Consider the following 21273-nt stretch of genomic DNA (forward strand, 5'->3'; position numbering starts at 1 on the left):
CTGCCTTCCCAAAAGGCAATGGGCAAAACAAATGATCCCTGTGTTGGACCCAGCTGCCATTCAGCCACTCTCTCCTGTGCTCTGTCTATCCTGTTTTTTTTCTGTTGCCATCATTCTGTCTTCACTCTTGTTTCCAGCTCTGCTTGTAACAGATGTAGCCTTTTCTGTACTGGCTGCTCCCCAGAGCAGTGACCTGTAAAAAATATGGATTTCTATTTTCTCAGCAGAGCAAATAAAGAGCTGAGCATCACAGGCAGGGCCCAGTGCTTCAGGACCCCCCCAGCTGGCTGCTGGCTTTGCTGCTCCATGGGGATGGATGTTGGAGGGGTGCAGGGCTCAGCTTGGAGTCCCATGGGAGCCAGGGCTCAGGTCCTGTCAGCTAAGGCAGGGGAAGGTGACCCTGGGAGCAGAGCTGCCCCACAGCAGTTGGGGTTTATCTGATTCCTGAGCACTTGTCAATCAGAAAGTTCTTTATCTCTCCCTGCCTGGACAGATAGTGCCTTGCCTTGAGCCTCCCTGATAAGCACCAGGCCTGAGGGTGCCCCTGCACCCATGGGAGTCCATCTGTCCATCTGTCAGGAACACAGGCTGCAGAGTAAACCTGTGCTGCCTGCTGAGGGAGTGGCCTGACCCTGCTGTGCCAGACTCTGCTCCCCCAGCATTCACCTGGCTCAGGCAGAGAAGGGGTTGGTGTCCAAAGAATTGGCTGAAACACCCCTGTGGAGCCCCTCTGGCTCCTGCTGGCATTTCCTTTTGCCCCACATTCTGCCCTGGTCAGCACAGTAAATGTCCTTGTGCCCTCCTGCAGGGTGGTCCCCATTTAGTGATGCTATAAATGAGTGATTATTCCTGAGTCAGCTGGGAGATACAGCAGCTCTGAAGGTTATGCTAAGGAGCAGTTCCACTCTTTAGAGTTTATTGTAGTTCAGGACTACTCCCAGATTTTTCAGGCTATTGTGTGTGATTATTCCTGAGTCAGCTGGGAGATACAGCAGCTCTGAAGGTTATGCTAAGGAGCAGTTCCACTCTTTAGAGTTTATTGTAGTTCAAGACTACTCCCAGATTTTTCAGGCAGATTTTTCTTCCCTGGGTGTCAGCTCAGGGGTCTGGGTGCTCAGTGTCAAGGCAGCCTTCTCCCCTCTCCCCAAATGAATGCCTTACAAAAATGCAAAGCAAGAGCTTTGCAGGTTAAGAAACCTGCTTTGCATGTGATTTGAAAATAATGGCAGCACTTCAGTGCAGGGGCTGTAAGGAAGGAAGGCTCCAGGAGCAAACTGTGCTCTCAAAGACCTGCTCCTCATTTATTGGCTTCTTTTTATAGGCCTGTTCTGTTGGGATATTTAATCTTTCAGTTTGCATGCACAGGATCTAGGCAGGAAGAGCATTATCCTGTGAATCTCTCTCACAGTTTATAGAAGGCAAATTTGAGGTAGGTGACCTTGGTATGGTGACTGAGCTATCCTCTGTGGATTTAAAATATTTAACTTAAAATCCTGTTTCTCTTGAACTCTGATAGTCATGCCATGGCACATTTCAAGGTTAGTGTTCATATATAGTTTAGCTCATGTGCTGTTCTCTGTTTAAAAAAAGAAAGTTTGTCAACTTTCAGCAGTTTGTGGCCTCTAGGCCAAGATGAGATTTTTTAATATTAGAGCTGTGTATTTTCATTCTGTGTCTTGAGTGGTTTACAGACAGCGCTCCTTGGGCATCCATGGCTCTCCACAAAGGACATGCTTTACTTTAACTCCTGCACATCCCAGCCTGGGTCACATCCAGGTCTCCAATCCCTTCCCTGTTTGTAGGAAGGTGGAAAACTCTTTACTTGCCAAGCACAGTGAGGTGTGGGCACCAGCAGAGTGGAGATGGGCCCAGGCTGACCCCCTGCAGGCTTCAGGGCCCTGTTACACAGATGAACGTGAGCCAGGGGTGAAACATTTGCTTTGGACTTCCCCCAGCTACCAATTGTAGAGCGATCTCATTTCCTGAGGCGTGCTGCAGACACAGAAAAAACCAACAAAACTGTGTGGCAAAAGTGCCAGTGCTACAAGCTCCCCATCAGCTGATGGTCCAAGGCAGATGACTCGAGATCTCCCTCCAGATGCAGGCAATCTGCAGCTCCCCCGCTGCCCATGGCTGGTGGGCATCGCTCTGGCTGCATCCCACGGGGCTCCATGGTGGAAAATGCCCTGGGCTGCTGGGCAGGGCAGAAATAGCAGCGGAGTTTTGCTGTCTCACACGGGGGTTGCTGTGCACAGAGGAGGCTGTGGAGCAGGGCAGGTGTACCCGTGATCAGTGGAAAGTGAGAGGTGCTGTGCAGGGGTGGCTTCTGCTGCCTCCAGCAAGTGGGGGCTCATCACCTCCTCCTGTGCTTGCCCAGCTTCCTATTGATGCTGAGCACTGCCTGAAACAAGAAAAGGAAAGGAAAGGAAAGGAAAAGGAAAGGAAAGGAAAGGAAAGGAAAGGAAAAGGAAAGGAAAAGGAAAGGAAAGGAAAGGAAAGGAAAAGGAAAGGAAAGGAAAGGAAAGGAAAGGAAAGGAAAGGAAAAGAAAAGGAAAAGAAAAGGAAAAGAAAGAAAAGGGAAAGGAAAGGAAAGGGAAAGGAAAAGAAAAGAAAGAAAAGGAAAAGAAAAGAAAAAAAGAAAAGAAAAGGGAAAGAAAGGGAAAGGAAAAGGAAAAGAAAAGAAAGAAAAGGGAAAGGAAAGGGAAAGGAAAAGGAAAGGAAAAGAAAAGGAAAGGAAAAGGAAAGGAAAAGAAAAGAAAGAAAAGGGAAGGGAAAGGAAAAGGAAAGGAAAAGAAAAGAAAGAAAAGGGAAGGGAAAGGAAAAGGAAAGGAAAAGAAAAGAAAGAAAAGGGAAAGGAAAAGAAAATAAAAGAAAGAAAAGGGAAAGGAAAAGAAAATAAAAGAAAGAAAAGGGAAAGGAAAAGAAAATAAAAGAAAGAAAAGGGAAAGGAAAGGAAAAGAAAAGAAAGAAAAGGGAAAGGAAAAGAAAATAAAAGAAAGGAAAGGAAAAGGAAAGGAAAGGAAAAGAAAATAAAAGAAAGAAAAGGGAAAGGAAAGGAAAAGAAAAGAAAGAAAAGGGAAAGGAAAAGAAAATAAAAGAAAAGGGAAAGGAAAGGAAAGGGAAAGGAAAAGAAAAGGGAAAGGAAAGGGAAAGGAAAAGGAAAGGAAAAGAAAAGAAGGGAAAGGAAAAGAAAAGGGAAAGGAAAGGGAAACGAAAGGAAAAGAAAAGAAAGAAAAGGGAAAGGAAAGAAAAAGAAAAGAAAGAAAAGGGAAAGGAAAGGAAAAGAAAAGAAAAGGAAAAGAAAAAGGAAAGGAAAAGAAGAGAAAAGAAAGGAAAAGAAAATAAAAGAAAAGGAAAATACAAAGAAAATAAAAGGAAAGGAAAAGAAAAAGGAAAAGAAAAGAAAAGAAAAGAAAAGAAAAAAGAAAAGAAAAAGCCGATGCTAAAAATACCAAGTAGAAATGAGGGTGGTAATAAAAACCATTGCACACGAGTCCTTCTGCACCTGCTTGGTTTGAGTTCCTATTTTTCCTGTGCCAGAGAAAAGCCCCATGTGCAGAGGCTCACGAAGCTGAACATGCAACTCAGTCCCTCAGGCCGGTGGTAAATCCCAGCCTGGAGAGGGGAGGAGCTGCTGCCGTCTCCTCTGCTGCTTCCTGGGGTTTTGGTGGAACACCATGCCCTGGGGAACGCCACTGCTGAGCCCAGAGCCCACTGGGGGCCTCCGTGGACTTTCCAGCACATAAAAATAGATTGACCACAGACAACTCGCACTATCAGCCCCGGGGCCGTGCAGTCAGTGCCCCAGTTAATCCAGCAGCTCTCTGTATGAGGGAGAAAAACCCCCCTGCTTTGATAACCTCCTTGTTGTCATTTCCTCTGAAGTGAACTCCAGCCTGCTTTAATCACAGCCAAAAGGTGAGCAAAAGGTATGAGCCAGCTGAAAGGGAGCTTCTATTTTTCTGTCTCTAGAAGAGCTTTCATGGCTTTTCAGATGTGTACCTTGTGGAGCCACATGTGATCCAAACCCTTTGCCACATTCCCGGGGGCATTTGCACCACACGGTGTGATCTGGCCAAGCACATTGCCTGTGCTCTTCCAGAGGGACTTGATATGTTTCTACCAGAATATATATTATCTAACTTAATACATGTTTTCACTTCTACTGTGAATATCTATGAGTCTGCTTAAAAAAACCAACAAACAACCAAAAAAAACCCCAAGCCTGGCATGAGATTCCAGAGATAATTTACTCACTTCCGTGGGAAAAGAGGATTCCCCAGTTGTTGAAACATGTACTGACTGTGAGTAGCTGGCTTCTAACCCATCTGGTGGCTGGTGAGGGCTTGAGGCAGGGAAAAGCAGTGCCAGTGCCAATGCAAAAATGCAGCTGACCTAAAATCAGGGAGCATTAAGCACTGCTTTTTCACTCTCAGCATTGGGCAGAGGCTGGGTGGGATGAGTGCCTTGCCCACGGGCTGCTGGCAGCACCACCTTCACTCCAGCCTGTGGGCCCTGGGTTTGCTTTCCTCCTTGGGCAAAACTGGAGATGCAGGCAGAGGAACTTGAATTTGGGCTGATGGAGGCAGGAAGGCCCCAGTGCTGGGCTTTTCTCTTCATGTCTCAGTCCCGTCAATCAGGAAGTGGTGACGCACGTTATGGGTTGGGTTTGAGGTTTTGGAAACTTTCTAAAGTCGATCTCCTCGCTCCTCTTATTCCTGCAGCGTGACGCTGAGGTGAAGGCTGGTTGGAGCAGAGGGATGCCAGCCAAGATGCAGCTCCTTATCAGATGTAACGGGAGGATTTTCCTGGCTGTTTGTTTAATCCTCTTTGTGGGATGCACAGCACAAGGTAAAACGGGGCGGTTGTTCTCTCAGTAATCCTCTTTCTGGGCTAGGCATGGAGGCCGAGTAAGCAGCCTCTGAATTTTACAAACTGGCCTTCTTTTGGGGGTAATGAGATCTACTCAGAAAGGCTGTTTGCTGATGTTTCCTTTGCTGGGGGGGAAATGGCAGGAAAAGGTGCTTTTTGCAATTGGAGCATTTCAGTTTTTCAAAACCAAAATATGTTGTTGCGTGTGTGTATGCTTTCAGTCTACGTATCTCAAGATACATTTTTCTAAATGTCCCTTTCAAAGTGGTCTGGTTGCTGCTGTTACTCAGTTGTGAGTTACAGACACGGTGTGTAACAGCTCCCATGTCATAACTCCTACAGTCTGCGTTCTGGGGGCAGCAGGAAAGGAAACTGGTTGTAAGTATGGGGAAACTAAACGGTTTATGCCGTAAAACATTGCAACACACGCCACGAAAATGACAAAAGGGAAATATTGATTCATGATGCCCTGCCCTGTGGATTTGCTTCTTGTGAGAGAAAAACCGCTCTTCAAGCATGTAGATATAATTTGTCCACAAACCAAAGCTGTGGTAGTGATAGGCTCTCAATATGCATTACCACTCTGAGGCTGATCTTTGAGGGATTAAACAAGTTCTGCTTGTTCTGTGTTGCTTATTTGCAAATTTTTCAGCTGCAGCTGTTTATTTTGTTGCCACTGTTATCATTAAAAACCTTCTTAATAATAGGTGAGGAGAAGAAAATAAGTATGAAAAAGGGATATCCTGTAGAGGCAGCAGGAAATTACACCCGTGAGATCTTTTCTCTTTTACAGAAGAGTGTAGGAGGTAGCTGAAAGTCATCCAGTACATTATGGAAATATATAGGGCAATAGAGAAGTGTAATTACAGAAAGATATTCCCAGGAAACGGAGAAGAAAATAGATAAAATGCCAACAGGTTGAGAATGCACCAGGAGGTTTCTGAACAAATTAATTACATGAGACCAAGAGGAAGGATGAAATGTCAGTGCTCCTATCTTTATTATGTGATCCTTATTTTGTCGTTTTGGTAGTTTTTGAGGAGCCACATTTTCAGTGACAGCCCCAATCACGCACCTGGGGAGCCCCAGAACTGAAACCCTGGGTTTACAAAACCTTGCTGTGTCTAGGAGACACCTGAACTGTGTGACACCTGACACACAGACCTGAACTGTGTCTCCTCTGGCAAGTGCTCCCAGAGCCTCCATAAACCCTAAAACCTGCTTTGAGTTTCTCACATCCCCACCAAAACTCAGCCTGTTGAACTCGAAGGGGCAGAGCTGGAGCCAACAGAGGAAGGAGAGCACAGGAGAGCACAGCTCTCTGCTGGGTGCCTTGTCCCCAGAGGTTTTCTCATTATTTTCACATACCTGCACCTTCAAGGAGAGCTGCAGGAGGCTGAGCCCCCAGGTCCCCATGGCTGTGCCACACTGTGAGCTGGGGATGAGCCTTGCTGTGACAGCAGGGCTTTCCCATGGGCTTCCTGCTGCTGTGAGTGAGGGGATTCCCTGGGATTTTCCATAGACTTCCTGGTGCTGTGTGCGAGGGGTGCCTGATGTCTCTGATGGCAAAAATATCACTTAGGATGCCGACAGCCATTTTAAAAAAAACGTCTTCAGGGTTACTTTACTTTTCCGGAGGTTGAGCAATCAGGGCCATGCAAATTGCTTTCATCCGCTCCTTTAAGCCTTATTAGGTGCTGATAAAGTTCACAGGAGCTGGTGAATAATGTCCTTGTGCACAATGTGTGGCTCATTCCCCCAGGTGCTCCCATGCAGAGGGCGAGGTACAAGAGGGTGAAGTGCCGGCCCGAAGCCTGGTCTGCCAACTGCATCGAGGAGCAGGGGCCCCGGTTCCACATGCCCTCTGGTGGGACCAACAGGATCCTTCCCCCCGCCGCAGACCCCTCCTTGTAAGTTCAGAACGCCAATCACTTGTTTTTAACATTTTAAAAGTAATAAAATGGTTATAAAATAGTAATACAATTAGAGTAATAATAATTTGGACAATTGAGATTAGGACAATATGAGACAATAGAAACAAAGAGTTACAGACAGTCCAGGTACCTTTTCTGGGAGGCATAAGCCCGAAAAAGGCCCCACGTTAACAGAGGATTAACCCTTAAAAGCAACAGCCTGTTGCATATTCCTACACCTCATCCATGATGCATAAATTCCATTCAAACCCAGGATTCTGGCTGGGCAGTGTCAGCTTCTTCCTCTGAATCCTAACGGCATCTTCTGCATGAGTGAGGCAGGAAGGAGTTCATTTTTTCTGATAAGAGAGCAATAAATTCTCTTTCTCTGAAAGATTCAGGTGTCCTGTGGCTGCTATGTCAGTGCGAGTCCCCTCTTTAGAAAAAAAGTATCCTACATAGCATAGTTTCTATTTTAACATTATGTTATAACCTAAAACTGTATTTAACACACTACTAAAGAAAATTAATACAGCATTACTTTCTAACAAACACATATAATATTCATTTGAATATTTGCGAAAAGCCAACCATAAAATACGCTTTTTTCCCACTAGCACCCCAAAATGTATATTCCTGCCTCGACAGTCCTGTCACAGCGTGGCTCGCCCGTAATGTGAGGCTTGATGTGTTCATCAGAGAGAGAAAATTGCCACTCTGTGTTTCAGGATGAAGAGGTACCAGGAGCTGGATGACATATTCCCTCTCTCCAGTGAGGATGCCGGCTCTGGCTCCAATACCATGGTGGAAGCAGAGCCAGCCTCTGGGTCGGGGCTCGGTGACAATGACAGTTTCTCTGAGGTGAAGCTGCCTGCCCTCCTGGAGAGCCTGCGAGGCAGCGAGCTGCAGGAGAAGCTGTCGGAGGAGGATTTGTTCCTGTAGGGCCGGAGACGCCCCTCATGCGCCGCTCCCTCGCCTCTTCCCCACAGCCTGACCCGACAGCCATGAAGTGGTTTTAAACCAGCAACAATAAAAACTCTGCCTTAAGATCTTTACTGCTTTCGCTTACTAAAAGCATTGTTGTTCAGTCTGAACTGCCTTTTTATGTGTGTGCGTGCAGCAGCCATCCCAATGGGGGGAACAACAGCGATGGCCAACAGCGATGGCCTGGGCCAGCGATGGGTGCGCAGTCAGCTCTGTGGGAAACTCATCGTGCTCTGAGGGGAAAAATTCCAACCCTTTGTGCACCGGGAGCCGCCTGCACTCTTACGGCAGCCAGCCAATCGCGTATCTCGAAAATGAGCGCCAATTCCTGCCGAAAGGAAAGGTTTATCCCCGCGTTATTTCCTGAGGGGAGCCCCCAGCGCTGCCGCCTCCCGGCCGCCAGGCGGCGCCCTCCGGGGGCGGGCACGGGGCTGGAGGGGGAGGTCACGTGCGGCGGGGCGTGGTCCCGGAGGGGATGGGCGTGGCCTGGGGAAGCCGTAAGGTCACATGAGCAGGGGCGCGCGGCCGGGGGCGGCTGGTGCTGTGCGCGCGGGGCCGGTGTCGGGCCGCGGAGGGGGCGCGTACCATGGTGAGTGCGGGGGGGGGGGGCGCGGTAGTGGCGGTTATGAGGGGAGTGCAGGGGGGCGCGGAGCGGGCGCGTACCATGGCGAGTGCGGGGCGGGGGGGGGCAGCGCCGATCCGCCATCGCCTGAGGCGGCGGCGGCGGCGGCCTGGGCAGGGCGGTGCCTCCTCTCCCCCTCCTTCCTTCCAGAACTAAGGATTTAAGGGATTATTAATTTTATTTGCGGATAAAAAGTGCCCGCATGACCTCGGTAGGGCGGGGTTTGGCGGTGAAGCTCGGGTTCCGTGTGCCCCGCGGAGCTGCCGTCGGGGAGAGCGGCCGGGCCGCCCTGGGGTTATCGGGATCTTCCGGCAGTGCCGTGAGGCAGCGCTGCCAGCCGCGGGCTCCGCTCCGAACCGAGCACAGCCTCCGGGAAACCGTGCCCGCAGCCTGGGCCAAGCGCTCGGGGCGCTCCCATGAAGCGGTTAAAAAATACGTGCTGTGAAGAGTCTCTGGGTCGATGGCTTTGTGTTCTGGGGTGTTCGGGTTCCTTCACACGTGCAGGAGCTGCTCGGGGCTCCGTGTGAGGCTGGGGTTTCTGTAGCCTCTGTCAGCCCCCGGCATTCCCACAAGTCTTTCAGTGCGGCTCTCGCACTTGAGCTTGCTTTTGGTCCTGATGTGGCAGAATCTCCGGCGTCTGTTTTTTGCACAAAACCAGGAGCGTTGCCTGGCATTGGGCCAGTTTCTGGAAACCCCAGTTCTCTGTCTGCATTCTCTTAAACTGTAACATAATAAGCCCTGTGATAGCTATCTAAAATACTTCTTGTTTTGCATAGTTTCCCCGCAGCAGTATCTTCGATAGCAGCTGGAGGAGATGCCTGCTGCTGCCTTCTTTATTTCATGTGTTCTTATTCTCTCTGGAGGAGATCATAGCTAATCTCGGAGGAGTGCAGTTGAAATACTTCCGTGCAGTCTCCTGAGAAGTGACGTGTTTCCAATGTTTGGTCTGGCTGACCATTTAAATGGTCTGCTTGTAATTCAGAAGGTACTGTGAGAGCATCCTGTATAGTTTGCTTAAAGGTAAAGTGCTCCCTTCTTTAGTTAGAGGGGAGTATAAGACTAATCTGGAAAACAAGTACAGTTTCAAGGAAAAAATGTGGCCATGCTCAAAAGTATCTTGTGTTTAAAATAGTCTACAATTTGGAATTCTTCTTGAAACTTTCTTCTTTTCTCTTGCCCTTCCTCAGAAGCCAAGAATCAGTAATGGTTCTAGCATGCACTGTTTGCGAAACAAAACAGCAAAAGGAATTTTTCATCAGTCTGTACAAATCTGTGCTTGGCAGAGGCTTGGAGTACATTTTGGTCTTCTGTCTGCTGGCCTTGTTGGTCATCTGCTGCTGCTTTCACCTCAGAACGTGTAGTAGATATAACAGGGTTCTGTTGGAGTCACACACCCCTTTGTGGGTTGATGTGGGGCTGATTGCTGAGCACATACAAAGTCAGTTTAGTCTTGTGTGAACCACTGTTCTATAGCTCCAGATTGCTCTGGGTGCTCTCTTCTCTAGGGGAGTGAGCATGAAGTCGCTCAGTGTTCCTACTGCTAAGCAGTAGCATTCTGATCAAATCTTCCCCTAGGCTCTGCATTTCAAACTTCAGGTCCCCAGAGTGTCTTGGAAAGAGTTCTCACTCCTTTTTTTTTAAATGTTAAATTGATGAAGTGGCAGTGATTGTGTTGTTTAACTCCAGCTGAGAAGAAAACACCACCGCAGCCGCTCGCTTCTCTCCCCACCCTGGTGGGATGGGGAGGAGAAGCAAAAGTACAACTTGCAGGTTGAGTAAGAGTTTAATAATTGAAGCAAAGTAAAATATAATAATGGTAAATAATAACATAACAATAATAAAAAGGAAACATGAACGAGTGATGCACAATAGAGTTGCTCACCACCTGCAGGCTGATGTCAGCCCCCTGTCAGCCCCCTGTGGGTAACTCCCCAGTTTATACACTGGGCAGGACATTCTGAGGTGGGGAATATCCCTTTGGCTGCTTTGGGTCACCTGTCTTGGCCATGCTCCCTCCCAGCTCTTCAGTGCATCTCCCCACTGGCAGGGAATGAAGCACAAAAAAAGTCCTTGACTTAGAATGAACCCAGCTTAGCAACAGCTAAAACCTCAGTGTGTTATCAATGTTATTCTCAGACTGAATCCAAAAAACAGTGCTGTACCAGCTACTGAGAAGAAATTAACTCTAGAAGAACTTCTATCTAGAAAAAGTTAACTCTAGCTGAAACCAGGACGGTTTCATGTACACCATATTCATCTGGTTGAAGCAGATGTTCTCACGGAGTACACAGTGTAATTTCTCAAGAAAACCCAGAAAAATCACCCCGAATTAGTGAAGTGTTGTCTGCTTTAGTACATCAAAGCAGATTAATGCCCAAATCTTGGGAGGAAAATGTTGGCTTCTGTGCTAATCTTGTTGAGTTTCCCATAGAGCACGAAGAGCTGCGTGTTTTGAGCTCCTTGGAAGAGGTGTTTGTGTCAGATCAAAGGAGGAGCTCTTGTGTTTGGTGCCGGTCAAAAGTTGGAGCACAGAGAATGCTGAGGACAGGTGACACTGTGCCTGGGGCAGTGTCACACACACCTGTGACACCCCTCTCTGGGGTGGCAGCCTTGTGCAGCTGAGAACTGCCTGAAGAGCTGCTGCCTCTCAGAGCTGCTGGTGCTGTTGCTAGGACAACTGTGCTGTGTAGGCAGAGGCAGCAAATAAATCCCTAGTTCCTTTCTCCAGCCAGGGGGATGCTTTGGGCTTTGCATTTTATCCCATGTTATTGTTTCTTTCCATTCTACTTTGCTCTAGTGTTTGGGTTTTTTAGCAGTAGCAATGGTAATTACGCTGAGTACATTTTATAAATGTGATATTCAGTAAGAGCTGTCAGTGCTTGTTACTGACCCGATTTCAGTTCTTTGCTGGATGAACAGCTGTCCTTTGTCACCACTGTTCCTTGAGTCTCTGATACATAATGCCTTTGTAACTTGGTGGAAGCACAAATGTTTTTTGCACAGCATATAGTGTACTTCTGCAACTAAGCACCACATTTAAAATGGAGCGTCCACTGTGTAGTAATTTATCCAGTTCTTGTTGTTCCAGAGTTTTCTTGGAAACCTTTTCGTTCCTGTTTGTGAGATTGATGTTGTACTTAATGATGCTGAAACACGGAAACCTGCAGAAATCAAAACAGAAGATGGTAAAGTGGAAAAGCATTTTCTCTTCTACGATGGAGAATCTGTTTCAGGAAAGGTAAATTTTTATTTAAAAGTGACTTTTAATTACTGTTCTGATTCTGGCATGCAAATGCATATTGGAAGGTAAATGAAAAACTGCTTAAGAGCTGCATTTTCAGCTTGTGTTGTTATTCAGAGAGGAAACTCTTGTTATGTATGGTTTTTTTTAACCCCAGTCATTCAGGCAGCTGATAGAAGTCAACATTTTTGAATGGCAACTATTTATTTCTGGTCATCTGATATTTATGAATAAGCTTTTTGTGCAATGATGTGCAATCCTACTGTTGCTTCTGATGAGAAGACTCTTTCAAACTGGATCCCCCTGCTTCCCCTTCCCTGTGAACTCCAAAATCCACAATCCAATACAGGTAACAGTAATTTCTGGCTGGCACGGTCAAAAATTTGCATACCCTGAAGATAAGCCCTGCTCTCCATGTCCTGAAGTGATTTCTGGATTGCAACAGAGGAGCAACATATGAAGTTCAGCTGGCTGCTGAGTCAACAAGAGTTTTACTTACTGGGAGAAAAGACAATGAAGTTGAGATTGCCAGAGGGATTTCCCTGCATTCAGTGTTGCACCCAGGCACTCTTTGCCAGCGTTCTGTTTCACTGGAGCCATTCTCACTCTGAGTATTTCTGTTATGATTCACTCTTCCTTCAGAAGAGTTGGATTCTGAGATTGACTTCTGAATGCCTGCTTTGATCTTGACTGACCTATAGCCCTGGGTATCTCCCTGCTCTGGCCATGCCTTTCTGCACAGAGATCCTGCTCCCCTAGAAGGATCCTTGCAGGGATGTGAAGGGCCACAAGATGAGCCTGAAACCAGGAAACTGAGGGAGCAGCTTATGATGCCCTGCTGGAGCACTGCTTACTCAGTGCCTGATGAGTTTTGGCTAACACAGGCACAGTGGCACAAGGAGGTCTGGGAGACCTGAAGTTTTTTGGGCAGCTTCTCTCTACCCCATCCTTGTTTTCACCACAAAGATGGATTGTTCCATCTTTGGAACAAGTGATTTACTTCCAACTCAGATAGTGGCAATGTACTGAATTTTTGTACAGTACAAAATTTCTCTGGTCATCACTGCCTTATAAGAAAACATTCTATATGCTTAATATTTACATATATTTACATGTCTCAATGCAATGTAACCTTGTGGAATCCTTTCTTGTCTGATTTTGAGAATCAGAGTCACAAATGAAAGCCTTCCCAGTAGGTTTCATTATCTGTTCTTTTTCATTGACTTAGCCAACACCAGTATTTAGCTGTCTGCCAGAGAAGGGACTGAAGCTCACATGACTTGAAAGGAATCAGTCTCAAGGCATTTCATTTTTGAACTTGCAGATGTGACTGTCAGAAGATGCTTTGAAGCATCACGACTGGCTCTGCTTGAGCTCTGGCTTGGATACTTAATTTTGGGACTTGAAAGTTCCAATTTTAGTTATAACATTCAGTCTTGTGGATGATTAGATTTTTCTTGAACGTTTTAGTGGTGCCTTGGAAATGCTTAATTTCATGATCAGCTGTTTGATTTGGCTGCCTTTAAGTTCTTGAGATCTTGGTTTCCTTTTTCTTGGATATGTTTTCCTTTTTACTGAGATTGTGTTAGAGTGAAAATGCTGAAAAAATTTAACTTGTGTTTGTTTTTTTGTTTTTTTTTTTTTCCCTTGGTAGGTGAACGTCTCCCTTAAACATGGGAAGAGACTAGAGCACCAAGGAATTAGAATTGAATTTGTAGGACAAATTGGTGAGTTTAACCTATAAAGGGGATTTTAGGTGCTTTTTTGAAACTTGGTATTGTGACTATCAGCAGTTTGGCTCAGACAATGCAACCTGTTCTGATCAGTGGCTGATAAGAGCCAGAGGAAAGTTGTTTTTCTTGCTTTAAATCAAGTGATGTACTAATTTGTGCTGCTCAGAAAGTCATTGGGAGAAATATATGTGTGTGGGAGGGAGAATTGGCTTGGTGAGTATTCAGTCTGTCTAAGACTAGCTAAAAGTTGGATTAAGAACCCTAGAGATTGAGGAAAACTAAACTTGTGGTCTTCTCTGAAAGAAAAGAGGCATAGAAAAGAAATTAAGAGGCAGTCTATAGCAAAATACTTTTTAAAATTTTATGGTTGTTGGTTTTATAAAATGTATTAAAAATGTAAATTCATTATAACTACCAAAGTCTGCTTAGAGTTGAACTATGAGGAATCTTTATTACATCTAACTTCCTACCAGTCCAGGCAATCTCTCTGCACTCTTGGGCTGATGCTAAAGTTCCTTCCCTCTCAGAGAGCTCTTTGCATTGTTGTCCCCCTTGGAAGTAATTGCTCAAGTTTCAGCCTCATACAACTGACTTTAAATGGAATTTCACAAATTCCCTATTTCTCATCACTCAGTAGGCTCCAGTGTTCTGTGTCTGAAGTGTTGTGTAGCAGATATGACTGAGACACCTGGCACCTGCTGCTTTATGCTTGGAGGTTTTGATCAGTAAGGTTGTAAAATTAAACTTTGAGAATAAAGCAGCACTGTGATGAGAGTGAGGTATATAGACAGAGGAAAAAAAAGAGCTCAGGTATGTCACCTTCATTTAGTTTGTTGTCTTCTAACAGCTGTACAGATTGGTTTTCATCTTGATTTAGACATTTTATTCTCTAGGTGAATTTATTTTGATGTAGTGTTTCTTGAAATTCATGCATTTCTGGCACTTTCTGTTATTCTACATTTGGAAGTGCACAGAGTTAATGCAGATGTGGTTTAAACTACTGCTCTTTGTACTTGTCCATGTTTTCTTGCACCCTTCCAAGTGTTAGTGTAGAAATGCAGAAAATCTTCCAGTAGTGTGATCTCTTTGCACTGTTTGCAGACTAACTCCATATCAAAGCTGTATTTTAAACCAGCTCTGCAGGGTACAGCTTTTCTGACTGACTGGCACAAAAAGTATTTGATATGCAGCATTAGATAAACTATGCATTAGATAAATGCTTGTCCCAGCAAAGCAAATATGTTTATAGACCATTTGTGGTCATATTAAAAAAAGAGGAGTTACTAGTTAGTGTCAGTTTCTACCACATTGGCAGTGATAAATCGTGGAGTTGGTTTAGTTCATTTATTCTTTTCTGAAAAACTGCCAATGCTGATGTTCAGTTTTGAATGGTAGAGAAGCTTATTTTTAGATACTGAAGTGTTTGGCTTTTGATTTTAGGGTGATTTTTGGTGAGAATTGCATGACACATGTCTAGGAATGAATCACTGACACCACTCTGGGGACAGGAGATGCTGTGGCTGTGCAGCTGCCTTTGTGTCCAAGCGACTGACTTGGACCAGGGGTCATAATAAGCCATTTACTGTACACTAGTAGTAATAATCAATTATTTGCTAGATGTTGTTAATCTGCAGACCAGATTAGGCTCACTGGCCTGTCCTCAATAAGGCAGCCCTGACACTGCTTAGGTTTTGTCCCTGCAGCAGTAAATGCTGGAAAACCAGGCAATGCCAATTCCAGAGCATGCAATGCAAGAAGCACTTATGAAAGCTAGCTAAACTGTCATTAACAAACAATGGCATGCTAGTGAAGCTCTCAATGTGTTCTCTTCATTCCACTTCGTTCTTTAGGGATGCTAACTGTAGGTTGCTAGAACTGAAGGTAATTCGAAAATCTGAATAAAACATTTGGTCAAATATGTGTATTTTAAGTTAATTGCTTCTCTTATACTCTCCCACCTGCTGCTGCCAAATTAGAGGCAATTTTCTTTGCTAAAAATAAACACTGAAATATATTTTCCTTTAACTTTCTCACTTTAGAACTCTTCAATGACAAAAGCAATACCCATGAATTTGTAAACTTAGTGAAAGAACTGGCCTTACCTGGAGAACTGACCCAAAGCAGAAACTATGACTTTGAATTCATGCAGGTTGAAAAGCCATATGAATCCTACATTGGTGCCAACGTCAGACTGAGGTTTGTAACTGATAAAGCTTTTTCTTCCTCTCCTCCCCTGCAGAAAATTCATAATTTAGCAATTATGCTGCCCCCTCTTCCTCCTTTTAGTTATTACATAGAACATGTAAAAGCCAGTAGCTAGTGTGCCTTGATTGGAGTTGTGGAGATTTGAACACAATGTGGTCTCTTCTACATGATTTGGAATTGCTCAGTGCTGTTTGTATAAATAAAATTCCTCCAGTTCAACCAAGTGAAGACAGTCCATGTCTCTCCTTTAAAAGACAAACCCATACCCACAACTGAAGGAAACACTCCCACATGTGTTTTGTCTTATATTTTGGTGTCTTACTCTTTTTTACAGATTGTACACTGGTCTTTCCAAGAACAGCTGTACTTCAGAACGTGAGGGCTCTTACTTAGGAAACCTGAACAATTCTGGCTAATGCAGTGGCTTTCTTCCTAGGTATTTTCTAAAAGTGACAATAGTGAGACGGCTGTCAGACTTGGTGAAAGAATATGACCTGATTGTTCACCAGCTTGCTACATATCCAGATGTAAACAACTCCATCAAAATGGAAGTAGGCATTGAGGACTGTCTCCATATAGAGTTTGAATACAATAAGTCAAAGTAAGTGTCAGAGCAAAATGCTTTAAAGTAAATAACTTGGTGTAAAAGGGTCCAGTATGTAATATATGGTGACTAACTTCACCTTCTGGAGACTTAAAATGTAAAGTACTAATTACACAAATGAAACACTAATTACACAATTATTTTTTGAGATACAGTTGGCTGTTCTGTCTTCAGTACTAACAGAAAAGTCACTAGCAAATTTAAGACTCAATTTTTGCATCTGCACCTTTTCAGTATGACTGATAGCACTTCCTTTACTGATGCTGATGGAATGATGGAAATATTGTAGTTTGCTCTGGTCTGGCTGAAGTGCTTAGTTCACTGGGGAAGTGAGCTCCAAGTAGTTTCCAGGCAGATAACTTGCCTGTGTGACTTGTTTTCAAGAAAGTGCAAAACTTGTGTTTATTCTTTAACAAAACCCCCCATTTTGTTCTCTTAAAGGTATCACTTAAAGGATGTGATTGTTGGAAAAATTTATTTCCTCTTAGTGAGAATAAAAATTCAGCACATGGAGTTGCAGCTGATCAAAAAGGAGATTACTGGAATTGGTAAGAGAAACAAAGTCCAAATGAAATGGTAGCTTGTGTGCCACTTGGGCCTCATGCAGACCTGGAGACTGAAGTCAGTGGTTGCAGTGCTGGCTGAACCAGTGCTCCACCAGCTTCTTTCTCACTGCTGTTTGACTACCATTGGCATTTTGTGCTTTGGCAATAATACTTCATAGTCAACACTGCCAGTCTTTTTAATTGTTCTGGGGTTGTGACTCTTGTGACTCTTCACAAACGTGAACCCTTGTAAATGGAACTTGGGCACAAATGCACAGTAGCTTAATCAGCCTTAATAGATAAGAGTGAGGGAGGAGGTGTAAAATGCGTCCTGGAGACCCCCTTGCCTCTACAGGGATGAACTGGTTAAGGGGGCTTGGTAAACAGCAGCAGGAATCAGTCATGTTCTAGAAATGTGTCATTTTCTGTCATCCAAAGCAATGGATGGGATGGAAACATCAAGTGGCTTTGAAGCAGAAGCAGCTTGGCTATTGCAGACTGGGTTTGTACACAGTGGAACAAGGCTGGGAGAGGCTGTGGCTCACGACTTCATTCCCCTGTAGCTGGGGTTCTTGGGAGCTTCTTCTGTGGAGAATGAGAAAGCTTCCACTAGAGGAAGGGCAGAAATCTCCACTTTATTTCTGGCTCTTGAGCTGGCTGATAAGCCTTCATGTTCTAGTTTGAGCATGGCCTAGCAGTACCAGTTGCTGGGCTAGCCCTGCCCACCAAGCAGAGCATTTTCAGGATCCCAGACCCTCTTGCTTGTCCCTTATTTAAAGTTTGCATATCCAGGGCTCCTTGAAGCTCTGGTGCCTTCCTCTGCTGTGTCATGGTGGTGGGGGGAGAGCAAGAAAGAGATGTCCTGCCTGGGAGAGGGTTTTGCTTCCTTCAGCCATGGCTGACTTACATGCAAAACAAAGGCAAAAAGGCAGTGCTGTGTTAATTTAAAAGCTGCAGAATGGAAGTTGTTGCTATAAAAGTTTGTAAATGTTTAAAACTGAAGTGTGTGTTCTCACAGAGAAAACTTGTTTCACCAGGACCCAGTACCACAACAGAGACAGAAACCATTGCAAAGTATGAAATAATGGATGGGGCACCAGTTAAAGGTAAGTAACTGTGATTGTTTTCAAGGGAGAGCATTTAGTGCTAAAAGCCTATTTAAAAGATCTATTTAATTTAAATTTAATTTCATTTAAATCCTCTTTAAAATATCTGGGACAGAAGAGAGGACTTACACAATTTTTTTTAACTAAAGAAACCACACTTCTCCTTAGTTTGCTGAAATGATGATGCATTTTCTATTTGGAGAAGACATTTTGCCTTGGGATCCTAGTAACTTTAACCCTTATTTACCATGGAAATTCTATGACTGATTCTTTCATCAGACCTGATTCCATGGTGTAGACCAGCTCTAGAGAGTTCAAAACACTTTGAATTGATCCTTGTGGCTTTCCTGCTTGCACTGAGAAAGGGTTCTCACTTTTCATTTCATACTTGCTTCTGTGCTTTCTGATTTTTTTGGTGGGTATTTTTTTGTCTTGTGCACGTTTGGTTTTTTTGTTTTGTTTGGGTTTTTTTAACCAAGGAGCAGCACAGACAGTGCTTGGGAAACTGCTTTTCTTTTGCATGTCTTCTACAACTGTATGAATTATTCCAGTTGGAAGGAACTAATTTAAGCTCTCTGGTTTTTTGCAGGTGAATCGATTCCTATCAGATTGTTCTTAGCAGGCTACGACCCAACTCCAACAATGAGGGATGTGAACAAAAAATTTTCAGTGAGGTACTTCTTAAATCTGGTGCTTGTGGATGAAGAGGACAGACGATACTTCAAGCAGCAGGTATGCTCCATGGCAGGCCTGTTGCAGAATTACCTGGGCTGTTGTAATGCTGCTTGGAACCTTCACCTGTGCTTCATGTGTGGCATAAGCATTTGTGCTGGCAAGTGTGCTCACAGCTGTGTAGGTGATGTGAGCTTGCAGAAAAGGAGCCAAGGGGGATGCTGGATGCTATTCCAGCAAAGGACAGGGTGCTCAGTACCATAGAACCTGCTTTGGGCATACCCAGACAAAACTCTGCTGGGTAAAATGAGCTACTGGTGCATTTGTTTGCTTCCTGAAACTCCTGCAGAGAAAACTCCCCTCCTGCACCAGCCTGGGGTCAAAACTGCAAAGTGTTAATAAGGAAATTTTCCTGAAAATGTTAGAGAAGATGAGGTGGTGCTGAGGAAAGGGGCAGCCAAAAAGGTCACTGGAAGAAGCTGTGTGGATTAGATCAAAATCTTCCTACTACAGCAGAGACATGACAGCATAATTAAACATGGAAAACAAGAGGGAGCTGGAGCATACAGTAGCTATGGTTAGGCTTTGAATTTTGAGAAATGGAGGAATAAAAATTTCTTGAACTCTTTAATACTTTTAAAATTGAGGGTAGGGTAGTTAAGGAAGGGGCAACTGCTCAAGATTGCAGGTATTGAAGCAGTAACTAAATATGTAAATTTAATGGTGGTGTCTTTCTGTTACTTTGAACTGCACTGATAAGTAGTGGGGTGCATTTTTTGTGGGCTCTTGTGTTTGGTTATCTTTTTTATTTTCCCAAAAGTTTTAGTTTATCAGGAACTTGATGCTCTTGCCTTAATGGCAACTGTTGGTTTCAAGAGGGTTTTCTTCCTCAAATAGGAAATAATTTTATGGAGAAAAGCTCCTGAGAAGCTGAGGAAACAACGGACAAACTTCCACCAGCGATTTGAATCTCCAGAGTCACAAGCATCTGCTGAGCAACCCGAAATGTGAACTGGTCTAAGGTGAAAAACTTTGCAGTGCTTCAGCAGGTTAAAGATGGCAGCAGCCTGTGGGAAAAGAAGGCCAGAATTCCCATTACAACTGTCTTCCTTCATCTTGCAGTGCTGCGTTTACCATGCTACTAAAGCGTTCTTCAGTTAAACATTCAAGTATGTATATACATTTAAAATAAAGTGCTTTCTCAAACACTGGAACTTTCTTAAGCTACTATTTTATACTGCACATTTACTTTTATTTGATAATGTTGTATGCACTTGGGTATGCAGAAGCTTAAGTCTAGTTATTTCCATGCATGGTAGGCTGGTGTATTTGATTTTTGCTGCTCACCTCTACAGTGTAGACTAAAGCATTTCCTGTCTCTCATGTTGTTTATTGCATGTTTGTTTCCAATGTTGCTTATTTGCTTTGTTTTGTTTTGAAACTGCATTAAGACACAATGACTAAATCACACTAAAAATCAAGGTTTATGGTGCATTTGTCCTAAAATCTCCTGATTACTACATTAGACAGGGTTTAACTGAAGCTGCATGTACGTGCACTATGGTTGGAGCCCTCAGACCAGCAGATCTAAGAGGCTCTGCACCTGGCAGTAACAAAGAATATTGGGAAGCATCTTTGCCCTCTCTGCCCCAGTTCTCTGTCAAACCTCTCTAAGTCTTTCACACCAGTTGCTCCTGACTTTTGAGGGCTCATTACCCAGTAATTAGTGACTGTAGGGATGTCATGAGTTCACCCTCAGGTGGTGAGCGGGTAAAGTATTTGAACATAGTTAGCTTATTGATGAAGTAAATGCTGGTAACATCGATTATTTTGCAAGTATGTGAAACTGTGTTTCCTCCTGGCTTCATGATTCCATTGTGTTCACAGTCAATGTCTAAAACTGTCCTGACAGGAGAGGCAAATGTCCCCAAAGGACATCCTTCTGGGGACTCTCAGAGCAAACGAGCTTCTTGTGGGCTTCTGCAAAGGTATTCAAAGCCAGGCGAGCCTTAAAACTTAGAAAAGCTTGTCTGGCCCAGCAGATTGTTTGTCTTTATCATCATCTCGTAGGCATGTAGTGTTTGAAGAAGTAGCTTAAAGGAGTGAAGTGTTGGTGTGTTCACACGGAGCGTGGCTCTGTGTCACACCTGTGGCTTGGCACTAATGGAAGCCTGCTGTGAGGAAGGCAACTTGCACTCGTAGTTCTCTTGGCCTTTAAACCAAGGCTTCTCAGCTCAGTGCAAGTGTCATTGGTAACCTTACTTTATGAGTAAGTAAATAATCAAATTACATTTCTGTAAGAACTGTTTTATTACTGTGGCACTTTGATAAAGCAGAGACTCTGTGTACTTTATGCTAGGATACTCCTAACGCGGATATCTTCGGCTGAGAGCAAATCCAACTCCCTCATGTAAGTGCCTGTTCAGAAACTTAAAAGAATAAAGTTTAAAAAAAAAACCAAACCAACCAAATATTTTCATGGTCACTTGCATGTCGTAAACCTGGGAACGATGATTTTGAAAAACCTGATTGTACTTACCCAGCCTCAGATTGCGCACCCATGTGTAACGAGCGGGGGGAAGGCATCCTGAGCTGCTATTTGAATTATTAAACCAGCTGTATTCTCACTAAACGCGCCTGGTCTGTGTGTGAGGGGCGCTGCGCTTCCTCAGGGTGAGGGGGGGGGGGTGTGGTGGGGGACGGTGCTGCGCACGCGCGGGTGGGCGGGGCGGGGCGCGCGCCGATGACGCGTTAGCCGCGCGCCGCCGCCCTTGTC

The 21273-nt window shown here is 44.6% G+C and overlaps 2 protein-coding genes across 2 annotated transcripts; both read left to right on the plus strand.

The window, feature by feature from the left end:
- The first annotated feature begins 4486 nt into the window (after window positions 1-4486).
- SRGN (serglycin) lies at window positions 4487-7840 on the plus strand. Its single transcript, XM_036385823.2, has 3 exons — window positions 4487-4851; window positions 6635-6782; window positions 7514-7840. The coding sequence occupies exons 1-3, from the start codon at window positions 4761-4763 to the stop codon at window positions 7725-7727; spliced, it is 453 nt and encodes a 150-aa protein (XP_036241716.1). The 5' UTR covers window positions 4487-4760; the 3' UTR covers window positions 7728-7840.
- Window positions 7841-8276: 436 nt separating this feature from the next.
- VPS26A (VPS26 retromer complex component A) lies at window positions 8277-21129 on the plus strand. Its single transcript, XM_036385805.2, is given in 10 exon segments — window positions 8277-8327; window positions 8329-8358; window positions 11480-11629; window positions 13287-13359; window positions 15405-15561; window positions 16007-16171; window positions 16616-16722; window positions 17757-17825; window positions 18415-18557; window positions 19395-21129. Coding segments are annotated over 10 exon segments (1059 nt in total). The 3' UTR covers window positions 19509-21129.
- Window positions 21130-21273: the final 144 nt, after the last annotated feature.

The sequence above is a fragment of the Molothrus ater genome, chromosome 8 (genome assembly GCF_012460135.2).
Source record: "Molothrus ater isolate BHLD 08-10-18 breed brown headed cowbird chromosome 8, BPBGC_Mater_1.1, whole genome shotgun sequence".
Lineage (NCBI taxonomy): Eukaryota > Metazoa > Chordata > Aves > Passeriformes > Icteridae > Molothrus > Molothrus ater.